This window comes from Aquarana catesbeiana, linkage group LG04, assembly GCF_042186555.1.
Source record: "Aquarana catesbeiana isolate 2022-GZ linkage group LG04, ASM4218655v1, whole genome shotgun sequence".
Classification (NCBI taxonomy): Eukaryota; Metazoa; Chordata; class Amphibia; order Anura; family Ranidae; genus Aquarana; species Aquarana catesbeiana.
Genome location: NC_133327.1, coordinates 591,310,938 through 591,327,555, shown reverse-complemented (window position 1 = coordinate 591,327,555; position 16,618 = coordinate 591,310,938). Strand labels below are relative to the sequence as shown.

At 42.4% G+C, this 16,618-nt stretch overlaps 1 protein-coding gene across 1 annotated transcript in view; it reads right to left on the bottom strand.

Annotated features, from left to right (window-relative positions):
• Positions 1-16,618, bottom strand: part of SEC23B (SEC23 homolog B, COPII coat complex component) — a 50,349-nt gene that overhangs the window by 24,666 nt on the left and 9,065 nt on the right. Inside the window, exons 3-5 of the mRNA XM_073628173.1 lie at positions 7,384-7,441; positions 5,254-5,340; positions 4,263-4,499 (exon numbers count right to left, since the gene is read on the bottom strand). Coding sequence (XP_073484274.1) covers positions 4,263-4,499; positions 5,254-5,340; positions 7,384-7,441 — 382 coding nt within the window. The remainder of the gene's footprint in view (positions 1-4,262; positions 4,500-5,253; positions 5,341-7,383; positions 7,442-16,618) is intronic.

Genomic DNA, 16,618 nt, shown 5'->3' with positions numbered 1-16,618 from the left:
CTAGAGTCTGCGGAGGCCGTCACCACTGGCTAGAGGCGGAAGCCCCTGGCGCAGGGGAAAAAGCCCGTTTAAATGAAGGGCGTTTATACTTTCTTTTGACTGGTAAAAGAGTACTTTTCCAAATAGAAATTGTTTGGATATATTTGTCCAAATCTTCCCCAAATAGCCGCTCCCCATGAAAAGGGAACCCAGTTAGGAGGTTTTTACATGGTGCTTTGACTGACCAATTTTTTAACCACAGGATTCTACGCATATGCACAAGCATAAGCGTAAGGCGGGACGCCTGGTGAACAGAATCTTTAAGGGCATCTATAGCAAAGCATAATGCTTTTGGTAGTTCAGCCAATTCCCGGGCTTGTTGTGCAGGAACCTCTTTAAAGGCCTGTCTAAACTGGTCCTTTAGGGATTGACAGACGCCTATAGCAGCGACCGCAGACTGAGTAACGGCACCTGCCAAGGAAAAAGTAGATTTTAACAGGAATTCCAACCTTTTATCTGTTGGATCCTTGAGCATTTGTGCATTGTCTACTGGACAAGTTAGGCTTTTAGTCACACTGGAAATCGCAGCGTCAACTGCTAGTACTTTCCATTTTTTGGTGAATTTCTCCTCCAGGGGATAGAGAACTAAAAAACCTCTTTGGAGGGAGAAAATGCTTATCCGGGTGATCCCATTCAGCAAAAAATAAGCTGTTCTAGTAATGCATGGACAGGAAACGCATGCAAAGGCTGAGAAGGATTTAAAAAGGAACCCAAGGAAGAAACCGAGCTTTCAGGAGACTCCATTATGGGTAGCATGAAAGAAGAACGAACCATCTCCGTAAGAGATTGTATCAGCAATTTCTCAGATTGTGAGGCTGAAAAAGGTTGTTTCCTCCGTAGAGGAATCATTGGTTTGTTTTTCCTCCTGATCACCTGAGGGTAATACCTCATCCTGTACCCACTGTTCCCCTTGCAAAGGGTCTGAAGTGGGGGAGGGGGGGGGGGGTCTAGCACGCTTCCTATCCATTTGAATGGAGGATGCGATTAAAGAAGCTAATCCTTCTAGACCCTGCAGGGTGGAGGAAAGGACATCTTCAGTCACGTATACAGGGGCTGAGATGTGAGAAGCAGTTGCACCATCAATTTGTTCCAATGGCCCACCCTGGCTTGCCATATTTGGTAGTTCAGGCGAGGATGACAGCGTGGAGATGCGTCTCGAGATCCTAGCGCCTGGGGGTGAAACCTTTGATACCTTTTTGGTCTTTGTGGTGTCTTTTTTGGTAGGCATAGTCCTAAGCACAAAAAGAGAGGCACTATTAAATTGCACTTAAACCGCTGAACATAGTCATGACAGTAAAGCCGCTATTAAGTTCAGCCTAGTGCTGGGAAAAAAGTCCTTCCTGTATCAGGAATGTCAGTTGCAACCCTCATGTGTCCCACAGCTCCTGTGTCCCTGTGTGCAGACAGCTTGCTTCTTCCTCATCAGCCGAGAAGATACTGTCCCAGCTGTGTTTTTATTATCCTTGCCTGCCGTGCAGCCTCATGGACATTGCACGGCGCAGCGCCTAGGCCCTGCCCCCATGTAAACTTGCCCCAGTTTAATTTTTGAAAATGTTCCCGCGCTTGTGTGCGGCGGCTTTTGGGTCTACAAACCCAACATGGGGGGGGGGCTGTCACCAGCAGGCAAAAGAAAAAAACAATTATAACAGTCCGAGCAATAACTGCGAGACCTCTGCACCCCCCACGGCAGGGGGAAGGGGGAGTTTAAACCGCTGATGTTCCCCTAACCCTCTGGTCCCTTCAGGGGGGAGAAAAAAAGCATTTGGCAGATCTCTTACCTAAAAAATCCTCCTGCGCAAGCTGCTGCGACCACACACAGACTGACTGAGCTTTACAGTGAAAACAACAGATTAAGGTATGTGCATAGACTCCCTCTAGTGGTGAATTAAGGCATGACAACATTTTTTCCCTTAAAGAAGAAAGCATAGGTGGACTTTTCAGTTCCTAAGTTTCTTCCCTTACCTTATCCCCGCAGCAGGATTTTCTGAATTAACAGACAATCCAACCTTCACGGCGGGCTGCGTTTAGCAAACTTTCAAGGACCGGGTCCCTTTATATCGGGGTTCCACTCCTTTGGACCTGTAAAAGCACCCCACCAGGAAAGCTTTAGGTAATGTAGCATGACCTAAGCCCTGGGTCTCGGGGTCCAGCCCTACAAAGAGAGGCGTTACAGGCAAAACCTCGTGCTTCGGATATGAGGCCCAGATACCATCCACTTTGGCCTCAGTGGCACTTTGGATGTATCTGGTCTATAGAGGCTATTTAAAATTCACCATGGATCCCTCCTCAGAGCACATCTTCACTCGTGACCAACACCTTAGACACTGGCGAAAAAACTGATGTGCTCCTGGAAGGAGGAGGGGTTATATAGGGAGTGAACTTCCTGGATTGGTTATACCAGTGTCCATCATCTGAAGGTGGCCTATAACCCATTAAGTTATTACTTAATGCTCTGTGTCCCATTATGTATGATAAAGAAACAAATTAGCACAGTCTATGGCCAGACTAAAAAGAACAAGCCAGAGGTTGCAAAACCCCACGATCAGATTGTTTAAACCTGAACAATTATTCATTAACCGCTACCCACATTCACCGAATACAGAGTAACGTTCCTTATTACTAGCAAGAGGAAGTTGCACACATCAGTGTTTTATCTGCAAAAATGAACAGAAACACCAAAAATGTCATCCCCTTTGATCGCCAATGACACAGAATACAGCCTCTCAATATAATAATTTATGCCATACACAGAAAAATTTCCATTTAACACAGCAAACACAGCCTTATCTGTAATTAGCCTCCAGTACAGACAGTATAACTGAAAAGAGCCTGGCACCAATGTGAAAAAACGTGCAGGCAAAGGCACAGAGAAAATCAAGCATTTTAAATGCCTGCTTACAACATTTTGCCCTTCCAGAAAGAGTCATTTCCTTAGCACAGCCCCCTCCCTATGTGCATGTCACAGCCCTCTTCTGGGAGTGACTAATTACTGTCTGTGCTGGTCCAGATCCTCTGACCCTCCCCTGTCACTTCTCTACATAGCCTTTTTGTTTATTAAATGACAGCTCTGCATCTTTTGAGGTTGGTGACATCACATCCAGGATGGCGGTATTCAGCAGCATTCTACCTAAACAAGGGAGGATTATACAGGCCCATAAAGCCATAGTCATTAAATGAACCCATCTTCTACCATAAGCTCAATTCATCTCATATTAAAAATGATGTACAAGAAAAGAAAACTATCCCCTCAATGTCCACAAAATTTGGTGCAATTGTGTCTAACCCTAGCTTTGTATTATGCTATATAATAAAAAACAAAATGAATGCAATAAGGACTCACAAGTGACTATCAATGTGTTTAGTTAAAGAAGAACTCCAGGATTTTTTTTTTTTTTGCCATGGGTTAACTGCTCGTTTTTGTCTATGGTCAAGGAGAGCGGAGCTATACTTACCTAATCCGCCAATCCTCTGTGAGCGCAAGACCGATCCCTGCAGCTCCTGCCCGTTAGCGGTCTTGTGCATGGACTGTCCTGGATGTCATCACGCCCATAGACTGGCTCTGAACATGAGGACGCCAGGAACACTCCACCGCTGGACATAGGAGAGTGCTGTTCTCTGGAGAATTGAAGTATCAGGTAAGTATGGCCGTTCAGTGTTCAGTTCTTTAAATAAATATTCTTTTTATCCTGCATATTTGTATTCAGAGGACTCCACGTACTCATTGTTACTATTTTTTATATTATGTACATGTACTTTTACATTTGTACAACTTTTTTAGATCAATAAACAAAGTTAAAGCAAATGCCTAAAATATTCTAAATGCCCATATAATCTTAGGGGAGACTGATGTTAAAATGCAGAATATGGTGACAGAGTCTCTTTAAAATGTACAGCTGGTTATCTCACAAACTTATTTCACAAGTCAAAGAGTACTGCACTAAAAAACACAGCATCCAATCAACAATCATGTTTCACTGTTCTGACGATTACAAACCTATGAAAATTGATATCTGACTGAAGGCTACAGCTCTCTGCACAATAGTGTTTTTGACATGTTACTTACATAAGCTGAAATCCAAGTGCATAAAAGACAACAAGTATCAAAGTGGCATTGGCAGTGATAATCAGAAGGCCCAGGGGAACACTTATTTCACCTTTATCCCTTCTGGGTAACTTAATGACTTTAAATTTAGAACCTGCTTTACAACAACAACAGCTCCTACCTGTATTTGCTTTGCAGTGAGATCTTTGGTCCCTCGGAAGACATAGCTTTTGGAGATCCCATCACAGTTCAGTTCATGTACTTGGACCATTCTGCCAAAAGTGATTAGTCCAACCAAAGCGTCTGGTGGCAGTAGACTGAGGGACATCTGTAGTGACTCCTTGAGGGCCTGCAAGTCCTCTTCCTCCAAACAAGTATCCACAACATACAGGAATATTAAGGGGGTCTGGGGACCTCTCTGCAATTGCAAGGAAAAGTCCAGATACTAGGTCAACAAGAAAAATAACATGTAGGATAGTGGATTGAAAAATCTAGTATTTTATGGACGTTACATAGGGCAGGATGATTTGAAGACAAAATATGCAGTATTTGTTCATTCTTTTATTCAGTTGGCTCAAAACAAACATGGACTTCCATCCAGTACTTAGAAACAGTTTACACTTTTTTCCAGCAAGCATACTAGAAGATATTTCTAAGCAATAGTACATATCTTCAAATATTTGTATTGCTCCAATCTTGTCATCAGTCATGCATATTTTGCCTAATGGATACAAATCTGTCTGCCTCTGAAAAGTGATCTGACTGCTAATCGCTTTAAGAACAGGAGGAATGTCCAGAACCAGGACAGCATTCTATCCAAAACTAACATAAAAAGGTTTTGGTTGAACTTCCACCTTAACCACGCAAGTCATTTATAAATGGAAATTAGTCATAAGAGAAATAAGTAGGCTGCCACTGCTGAACTTGCTGCAAATGCAAATTTTCAAGCCATTACCTCTCATCTTCAATGCTTTGAGCCACTGACCCGAAGCAAGTATGCAGCAAGTGAAGTGCAAATGACTGATTTACATTTTTGTTCTCAGCAAGTGACTGAACGCTTTGAAGTGGCTGAAGTATAACAGCCTGGCAATTAGCATTTACAGGAAAAGATCGGCAAAAGCAATCCACAAAAAATAAAAAAAATGTTAGATTTTGTTTAAGCAGAAATATACCTGAACAATGTACTCAATGGTGGAGAATTGAGCCATAAGTTCCGCAGGCTGATTCACTTCTGATATTCCAGCATATGTGGGAGGAAACTGAAAAGAGAATATAAACCAAGATGTTGAGGATTTTTAAGCTAAATTGTTTAAATGGTCTAAAATGTGGGTAAAAATAATGTAAAATGTATTTAGGTGGACAAATTAGTCAGAGTCAAAAGAGAAGAATGTTTTTTTTTTTTTTTTTCATACTTATCTAGGTGGAGGGAGCATCAGACCGATGCTGATGCAGCTGTCCCCCGCGTCTCTGCACTGAGAACTGAGCCATCGAACAACGCAGATGGCTCAGTTCTCTACCCTCCCAGAGCAGAGAGATGCTGCCTGTCAGTCAGCATCTCTCCTGCAGGCTCATTGGAGTCTATGATATCTGGCCTGCCAACCCGCACCGCAGTAGTCTGAAGACAGAAATCCATCAACAGGAACAAAAAAAATATAAGGGAGGAGAAAAGAGAACATTGCAGCTCCTACTCCTGAGGACACTAGGTAAATACTAAACTGTATTGCAGATGGGGGGGGGTTGGCCTGCTGTGGGTCCACACCTGTTCTCGCAGCCGCAACCCATCCACTCAGAAAAACAGAGGAGATTCCTAATGGGATGTTGCATGCACAGGAAATCGATCCCGCACTGGGAACCACACTGCACTTGTGGTTCCCATGCAGGCTGCGATTCGGAATATTGGGGAAGGGACCTGTTCCCTGCAATTTAGGAGGCACAACAGCCCATTTAAATGAAAGGGCTGCCATGCCAGCACAAAACGTGGCTCGCAGAGCCGCATCAGTGTGAACCTAGCCTTAGGGTTGTATCCTCATCAATGGCATCAATAATGCATTGTCATTGATCCAGAATATGCATACACAACCAGGGTTCAGACTTTTTAAAGTTCACTAGCTGCATGTGGTTTCCAATTGACTCACTTACTAGGCAGTGAATGAAGGATGAGAATGACAGCCGGAGCCAAGACAATTCAGCAATGCTGGTTTCCAGCATTTATTCTCACATGTTCACTTAAGACTTTCACTAGAAGTAAACTGTACTTACAAAAGATCCAACTGTCTTTATTCTTTCATCCTCTAAACAAGAAAAGAGCAAATTAAAGTAGCTGCCAAGAACCTCAAAGATGCCCATTTTCCTCCAGCTTCTCTAAAGATGCCACTGGGATTGTTCTTAAATAAATGGCACTTGAAAAGCCAACTCACAATGCTAATGCCGCGTACAGACGATCGGAATTTCCGACAACCAAACCGTGGATTTTTTTCCGATGGATGTTGGCTCAAACTTGTCTTGCAAACAAACGGTCGCACAAATATGTCGGAAATTCCGATCGCCAAGAACGTGCTGACGTACAACGAGCCGAGAAAAATGAAGTTCAATAGCCAGTGCGGCTCTTCTGCTTGATTCAGAGCATGTGTGGAATTTTGTGCGTCTGAATTGTCTACACATGCTCGGAATTTACGACAACGGATTTTGTTGTCGGAAAATTTGAGAGCCACTTTCAAACATCTGGTGTCGGAAATTCCGACAGAAAATGTGCAATGGAGCCCACACACGGTCGGAATTTCCGACAGCAAGCTCACATTGAACATTTGTTGTTGGAAATTCCGATCCGGTGTACGTGGCATTAGTCTTACAGCTATTGCTTGTATGCACCAAAAACAGTGCAGGGATTACATTTTATATCAATGTAATGTTTCCATAGTGGTAAGGGGAGAACTGTGTTCCATGCAGTATATAAGGAATATGCATTGTTGGGGTAACATACTCTTTGAGAATTCTGACTACATAGTACAGGATTCAGTCATATGAATCCCAACACCTTTAGTACTTGGTGAGGATACAACTAGGAAGACAGAATCACTTTAAATATCAGGTAAACGGGGTGTGCTCAGCTTTTTTGTTTTGTGGTCCAAATGTCAGTGTCATTAATATTTGCTTTTGTTTTGGCACCCAAAAAAAATGCATTACTCAAATTTTTTAAATGAATAATATTCGTAACTATTTGGAAACTAAAAAAATTGTGCAACTACATACAATCATCCTTAACATGTAGAATGTTAATAGTAAACAATCCTAAGGACACTTACCTGATTTCTCTGAAAACAGAAGTTACAAGCCCACAGCTTGGCTCTGTAGTCAACTTGACTAAAAAAAAAAAAAAAAAAAAAAAAAAACAAACAAAACACACAGTAATTTAAATTTAAAATATAAATATTGCAAATATAGTATATTTTGAACTTTGAGTCTCAGTTCACACTGGGGCAGCTTTAAAGTCTTCCGACTCTGAAGCCGCCCCGCACAGCGCGACTTCAGCAAAGTCGCCCCCAAGTATTGCTGGAACCTTTTTCTGAGTCGCTCAGATTACAACGGTTGCATTGCACTGAATTGAGCGTGACAGGTCGCCCCCCTATGAACCGTGCCTAATTGCAGTGTTGACCCTAAAGTACTTTTTATTGACTTTCACTCCTCAAATGATTGATTCTACCATAATATTATTACTGTATTAAATATTAATTTAGAGATTTGTTTATCAACCATTAAAAGGTTGCTCTACCATTAAAGGTGGCTCTGTATATGACATTTCTCTGTTTAACGTAAATCTGCCCTTTGTCCATAAAGGAAAAAGCAATAGGTTTGCGTAAATGTCAGCCCCTGGAGCAGAAGTTTATAGTCCGCTTTCCTTTGTGTGTAAGCGCTAGTGCTTGGCAATTGGCCACCAAGGTATGGCTGGGTGGTTGCTTTTTCTGCTTGCTTCCAGTGGAAAACAGATGGTGAAGGAGTGAAGATAAAGCAAGTATAAGCTGTTGCAGGGAGGGGCAGTGTTAAAGTGGTTCTAAAGGCTGAAGGTTTTTAACCTTCATGCATTCTTTGCATGAAGATAAAAAACCTTCAGTGTGCAGCTCCCCAGATTTATATAGTGACAACAGTTTGCGCAGCGCTTTACAACATGAGGGCAGACAGTACAGTTACAATACAATACAGAAGGAATCAGAGGATACTTAATTAAAAAGGAGTTGTAAAGGTTAGTTTTTTTATTATTTTTTAAATAACAAACGTCATACTTGCCTCCTCTGTGCAAAGGTTTTGCACAGAGTGGCCTTGATCCTCCTCTTCTGGGGTCCCTCAGCGGACACAACAGGACTCGGCCTCGCTCCCCGTCTCCAACGTCACTGGATTTGATTGACAGCAGCGGGAGCCAATGGCTCCTGCTGCTACCAATCTATCCAATGAGGACCCAAGACAGCGGCTGGAGCTGCTGTGCTCGTCCCCCGTCGCTGGAACAATCTGGATGAGGTAAGTAAAAGGGGGGCTCTGGGGGGCAGCTGCACTGCAGAAGGTTTTTCACCATAATGTATTAAGGTGAAAAACCTTGAGTGTTTACAACCCCTTTAAGCCAGATCTCAATCCAGCGGTGTGCACAAGAGCTGAGGCTCTTCCAAGTCTCTCACTCCACATTAAAAGGGGGTAAATTGGCCATTGGCTCCCGCTGCTGTCAATCACAGCCAGTAAGGAGAGAGCAAGGGGTGGGGCTGAGATGCGCTCTGTCTTATGGACATAGAGCAGGGCTCAGGTGGTGAGCACGCACGAATGCCACCATAGCAGGCCACTAGGCACTTAGCAGGAGGGAGGGGCCCAGAGCACCAGTGGGGGACCCGAGAAGAGGAGGAGCTGGGCAGCTCTGTGCAAAAGCATTGCACACGGCAAGTATAACTTGTTATTTTAAAACAAAATAAAAAATGTGCCTTTATACAAAACCCGAAGGGCTCTTTCACATGGGGGATCCGTATGTCCATTTTTCATCCTTCCATTTTCGGATGAAAAACGGACATACATGTATCCCTATGGAGCGTCGGATGTCAGCGGTGACATGTCCGCTGACATCCGACCCGTTCCGATCCGAAAAGTGTAACGGAGGAAAACCTACTTTTCCATCCGTTTTCGGATCGGGTGACGACGGACTTTACGGTCCGTCATCATCCGATCCCCCATAGGGGAGAGAGGCACTCTGACAGGTCTGTCGCTGCAGTGTGCAGCGACGGACCTGTCATTTTCCTGCTCAGCGGGGATCGGCAGAGCGATCCCCGCTGAGCAAGCGGGTGTTCACGGGGCGGATCATCACTGATCCGCCCCGTGTGAAAGAGCCCTTGAAGTGAACCCATTGCCTACCCTGCATGGGCAAAAAAAACAAACAAAAAAAAACAAAAACAAAACACAGGTTCATGCTAACAGCTGTTATAGCCACTGGGTTAAACAATCCCAAAAAACTTCAGGCTATGTGTAATATGCTGTCATTTTGCTGTTTCCCCTCGCGCTTGCCTGCAATTCCCACCTAGCAAAATGACAGCTGCTGCTTTCAAAGAAAAAAATGGACCAACTGATGCTATGTATATTAATAATGCTTTGACTCAGAATAGAGAGAAACAAAGTAACTTTTGTATTTACTCCAATTCATTCATCTGCTAACTTAGTCCCGGTTCACACTGGTGCGATGCGTGAAACCCTGCATTCCCACATTGCACACTAGTTCACACTGACATTTGCAAACCACTGGGGGAGTCAATGCAAAGTTAATGACACCCCCAGATTAGTTTGCAGTGCGAACTGTCAAATTGTGCAGTAATAAGATTGCATAGGTGTGAACACCCATACGACCTGATTCCAGTGCAGACCAAAAAGAAAAAGGGTCCTGCACCATTTTGGTGCAAATGTGATGCAACTTCAGCCAGTTTGTATGGCTGAATTCACATCACACAGACATCGCATGTGATCTGCACAGCAATGCGGTACAAATCACATGCGATGTCTGTGATTGCACAAGGGTGGACCCAGTGTAAAGGAGTGAGCTTTGATCTGCATATAGTAGGATGTCAGTTAATGCAACCTAATTTTTAAATAAAATTACATTGGACCCCTTATTGACCCTTAGTTTACCATAACTGATTTTCTTTTGTTTCATCTGTAAATAACTTTGCAACACTTTGTACCAAACACATAATTTTAGGGTCATTTAAAACAGGTAAAATTACATTATGCAATTAGGTCTTTATCTACTGTAACACATAACCAACATCTAATACTGAACAAAGTAGAGATTTCTTGAATATCTAAAATAATCAAGAAGGCTACTTTTAAAAACAATACGTTTACATTTGTCTAAAATTTCTTGGACCTACCCAATAATATTCCCAATTACTAATGGTGTACAAGGTGTAAATTTTGTTCTGCAAAACTGCATGTACATTTGTTCTGTGGGAACAGGGGCAAAATCAAATATCAGGCTATTTGCTCTCCAGGTTGAATAGAATATTCATTCATAAAAAAGTGGTTTATGAAAAAAATGCATTTTGGCCACTAGAAAGAGTCAATGATCATAAGTAAATAAGTATTTTCTATGATCATTAGCTAGTGGCTAACATTTTGGTATTTCCAGATTCACATTATCCTGTATAAATGAATAACACTTCACCTAGGAGAGAGGAAAAAAAAAACCAGTGCAACATCATTCAATTTTTCCTTAAAGTGGATGTAAAACTCTCATATTATAACCAGTGAAGTGAATAACCTCAGATGATACACAGGGATGAAACAAATATCCCTACGTAAAAGTTTTACATCTGCTGTATATACAGTATCTCACAAACGTGAGTACACCCCTCACATTTTTGTAAATATATTATATCTTTTCATGTGACAACACTGAAGAAATGACACTTTGCTACAATGTAAAGTAGTGAGTGTAAATTTGCTGTCCCCTCAAAATAACTGAACACACAGCCATTAATGTCTAAACCGCTGGCAACAAAAGTGAGTACACCTGTAAGTGAAAAATGTCCAAATTGGACCCAAAGTGTCAATATTTTGTGTGGCCACCATTATTTTCCAGCACTGCCTGAACCTTCTTGGGCATGGAGTTCACCAGAGCTTCGCAGGTTGCCACTGGAGTCCTCTTCCACTCCTCTATGACAACATCAGGGAGCTGGTGGATGTTGGAGACCTTGCGCTCCTCCATCTTCCGTTTGAAGATGCCCCCCAGATGCTCAATAGTGTTTAGATCTGAAGACAAGCTTGGCCAACCCATCACCTTTACCCTCAGCTTCTTTAGCAAGGCAGTGGTCATCTTGGAGGTTTGTTTGGGGTTATGTTGGAATACTGCCCTGCAGTCCAGTCTCCAAAGGGAGGGGATCATGCTCTGCTTCAGTATGTCACAGTACATGTTGGCGTTCATGGTTCCCTCAATGAACTGTAGCTCCCCAGTGCTGGCAGCACTCATGCAGCCCGAGACCATGACACTCCCACCACCATGCTTGACTGTAAGCAAGACACACTTGTCTTTGTACTCCTCACATGGTTGCTGCCACACAGACTTGAGAGCATCTGAACCAAATAAGTTTATCTTGGTCTCATCAGACCACAGCAGATGGTTCCAGTAATCCATGTCCTTAGTCTGCTTTTCTTCACCAAACTGTTTGCGGGCTTTCTTGTGCATCATCTTTAGAAGGGGGTTCCTTCTGGGACGACAGCCATGCAGACAAATTTGATGCAGCGTGTGGTGTATGGTCTGAGCACTGAAAGGCTGACCCCCCACCGCTTCAACCTCTGCAGTAATACTGGAAGCACTCATACTTCTATTTTCCAAAGACAATGACGCTGAGCATGTGCACTCAACTTCTTTTGGTTGACCATGGCGGGGCCTGTTCTGAGTGGAACCTGTCCTGTTAAACTGCTGTATGGTCTTGGCCACTGTGCTGCAGCTCAGTTTCAGGGTCTTGCCAATTTTCTTATAGCCTAGGCCATCTTTATGTAGAGCAACAATTCTTTTTTTCAGATTCTCAGAGAGTTCTTTGCCATGAGGTGCCACGTTGAACTTCCAGTGACCAGTATAAGAGAGGTGGATAGATAACACCAAACTTAACCCACCTGCTCCCCATTCACACCTGAGACCTTGTAACACTAACGAGTCACATGATACCAGGAAGGGAAATGGCTAATTGGGCCCAATTTGGACATTTTCACTTAGGGGTGTACTCACTTTTGTTCCCAACGGTTTAGACATTAATGGCTGTGTGCTGAGTTATTTTGAGGGGGCAGCAAATTTACACTGTTATACAAGCGGTACACTCACTACTTTACATTGTAGCAAAGTGTCAATTCTTCAGTGTGGTCACCTGAAAAGGTCTTGTCTTTTTGACTAAATACAAAAAAAAAAAAAAAAAAAAAAAACTTGAAAAGATAACTAAATGCATTTCCTGGGGAAAATGCGTGGGAATGCTAAATAGCTGAATTGCTAAAACGGCCCCCAGCAAAACTGCCCCCATCATACTGCCATCAAAACTGCCCCATCAGAATTGCCCCATAAAAATTGTCCCCATCAAAACTGCCCCATCATATTGCCACCATCAAAACTGCCCCATCAAAACTGCCCCCATCAGAATTGCCCTATCAAAACTGCCCCATCATATTGCCACCATCAAAACTGCCCCATCATATTGCCACCATCAAAACTGCCCCATCAAAATTGCCACCATCAAAACTGCCCCATCAGAATTGTCCCATCAAAACTGCCCCATCATATTGCCACCATCAAAACTGCCCCATCATATTCCTCTATTATAAATCAGTACATGGTGTGTCTGTCCCCTCCCCCGGGCTCTGTAAACAGAGCTGAGATGCTCCAGCCACCTCCCCCTTGTGTATAACAGAAGCTTTGGTAACCATGGCAACAAAACCAACACAGTACACTCTGATTAATGGCTAAAATTTCCTGAAATGACCTCTAAACAAAAAGCTTTTTCACAAAAATTGTAAAAGATATCAAACTGAAAAGATATAGCCAGATAGCTGAATATTTTGTGAACATTTTAAAGTTTGTTTGGCGTCTGTAGGTGAAAGTATGAAGGAGCTGAAACTTTTGGGAGTGGAAGAAGATTTTAAGGATTTCAGGCATGCTCCTATTGACTTCAATGTTAAAAAAAGTGTTAAAAAGCTTAATATTTTAAAAAGTATAAATAGTAGAAAAAAAGTTGAAAAAGTCCCATCATCAGCTGAAAGAGACAAACATTTTAGTAGTTGAATGGTTTTAATAGCTGAAAGTATGCAGAAGTTACGCAGAGCCAAAAAACGTACCGAATAAAGAAATAATAAAAACTAGAAAATGCATTTCCAGGGGAAAATGCGTGGGATGGCTGAATTGCTAAAACGGCCCCCAGCAAAACTGCCCCCATCATATTGCCATCAAAACTGCCCCATCATATTGCCACCATCAAAACTGCCCCATCATATTGCCCCATCATATTGCCACCATCAAAACTGCCCCATCAGAATTGTCCCATCAAAACCGCCCCATCATATTCCTCTATTATAAATCAGTACATGGTGTGTCTGTCCCCTCCCCCGGGCTCTGTAATCAGAGCTGAGATGCTCCAGCCACTTCCCCCCCTGTGTATAACAGAAGCTTTGGTAACCATGGCAACAAAACAAACAGTACACTCTGATTAATGGCTAAAATTTCCTGAAATGACCTCTAAACAAAAAGCTTTTTCTCAAAAACTGTAAAAGATATCAAACTGAAAAGCTATAGCCAGATAGCTGAATATTTTGTGAACATTTTAAAGTTTCTTTGGCGTCTGTAGGTGAAAGTATGAAGGAGCTGAAACTTTTGGGAGCGGAAGAAGATTTTAAGGATCTGAAGCATGCTCCCATTGACTTCAATGTTAAAAAAAAGTGTTAAAAAGCTTAATATTTTAAAAAGTATAAATGGTAGAAAAAAAAGTTGAAAAAGAGCACACATCAGCTAAAAGAGACGAACATTTTAATAGTTGAATGGTTTTAATAGCTGAAAGTATGCAGAAGTTACGCAGAGCCAAAAAACGTACGGAATAATAAAAATAAACTAGAAAATGCATTTCCTGGGGAAAATGCGTGGGAATGCTGAATAGCTAAATTGCTAAAATGGCCGCCATCAAAACTGCCCCATCATACTGCCATCAAAACTGCCCCATCAGAATTGCCCCATCAAAATTGTCCCCATTAAAACTGCCCCATCAAAATTGTCCCCATTAAAACTGCCCCATCAAAATTGTCCCCATTAAAACTGCCCCATCATATTGCCACCATCAAAACTGCCCCATCAGAATTGCTCCATAAAAATTGTCCCATCACATTGCCACCATCAGAATTGCCCCATCATATTGCCACCATCAAAACTGCCCCCATCATATTGCCACCATCAAAACTGCCCCCATCATATTGCCATCAAAACTGCCCCATTAGAATTGCCCCATCAGAATTGCCTCATCAAAACTGCCCCATCATATTGCCACCATCAAAACTGCCCCCATCAAAACTGCCCCATCAAAACTGCCCCATCAGAATTTCCCCATCAAAACTGCCCCCATCATATTGCCACCATCAAAACTGCCCCATCATATTGCCACCTTTAAAACTGCTCCATAAAAATTGTCCCCATCAAAACTGCCCCATCATATTGCCACCATCAAAACTGCCCCCATCATATTGCCACCATCAAAACTGCCCCCATCATATTGCCACCATTAAAACTGCCCCATCAGAATTGCCTCATCAAAACTGCCCCATCATATTGCCACCATCAAAACTGCCCCATCAGAATTGCCCCATCAAAACTGCCCCATCAGAATTTCCCCATCAAAACTGCCCCCATCATATTGCCACCATCAAAACTGCCCCCATCAAAACTGTCCCATCATATTGCCACCTTTAAAACTGCTCCATAAAAATTGTCCCCATAAAAACTGCCCCATCATATTGCCACCATCAAAACTGCCCCATCAGAATTGCCACCATCAAATCTGCCCCATCAGAATTGCCCTATCAAAACTGCCCCATCATATTCCTCTATTATAAATCAGTACATGGTGTGTCTGTCCCCTCCCCCGGGCTCTGTAATCAGAGCTGAGATGCTCCAGCCACCTCCCCCCTGTGTATAACAGAAGCTTTGGTAACCATGGCAACAAAACAAACACAGTACACTCACATTTAATGGCTAAAATTTCCTGAAATGACCTCTAAACAAAAAGCTTTTTCTCAAAAACTGTAAAAGATATCAAACTGAAAAGCTATAGCATGATAGCTGAATATTTTGTGAACATTTTAAAGTTTGTTTGGTGTCTCTAGGTGAAAGTATGAAGGAGCTGAAACTTTTGGGAGCGGATGAAGAATTTAAGGATTTCAAGCATGCTCCCATTGACTTCAATGTTAAAAAAAAGTGTTAAAAAGCTTAATATTTTAAAAAGTATAAATGGTAGAAAAAAAGTTGAAAAAGAAGAGCACACATCAGCTAAAAGAGACGAACATTTTAATAGTTGAATGGTTTTAATAGCTGAAAGTATGCAGAAGTTACGCAGAGCCAAAAAACGTACGGAATAAGAATAAATAAAAAAACGAATAACAATAGTGGGACTGCTAAAGCAGTCCCACTAATAAACTAGAAAATGCATTTCCTGGAGAAAATGCGTGGGAATGCTGAATAGCTAAATTGCTAAAACGGCCGCCATCAAAACTGCCCCATCATACTGCCATCAAAACTGCCCCATCAGAATTGCCCCATCAAAATTGTCCCCATTAAAACTTCCCCATCATATTGCCACCATCAAAACTGCCCCATCAGAATTGCTCCATCAAAATTGTCCCATCATATTGCCACCATGAGAATTGCCCCATCAAAACTGCCCCCATCATATTGCCACCATCAAAACTGCCCCCATCATATTGCCACCATCAAAACTGCCCCCATCATATTGCCACCATCAAAACTGCCCCATCAGAATTGTCCCATCATATTGCCACCATCAAAACTGCCCCATCAGAATTGCCCCCATCAAAACTGCCCCCATCAGAAATGTCCCATCAAATTGCCCCATCATATTGCCACCATCAAAACTCCCCCATCATAATTGCTCCATCATATTCCTCTATTATAAATCAGTACATGGTGTGTCTGTCCCCTCCCCCGGACTCTGTAATCAGAGCTGAGATGCTCCAGCCACCTCCCCCCCCTGTGTATAACAGAAGCTTTGGTAACCATGGCAACAAAAGCAACACAGTACACTCTGATTAATGGCTAAAATTTCCTGAAATGACCTCTAAACAAAAAGCTTTTTCACAAAAACTGTAAAAGATATCAAACTGAAAAGATATAGCCAGATAGCTGAATATTTTATGAACATTTTAAAGTTTGTTTGGCGTCTGCAGGTGAAAGTATGAAGGAGCTGAAACTTTTGGGAGCGGAAGAAGATCTGAAGCATGCTCCCATTGACTTCAATGTTAAAAAAAGTGATAAAAAGC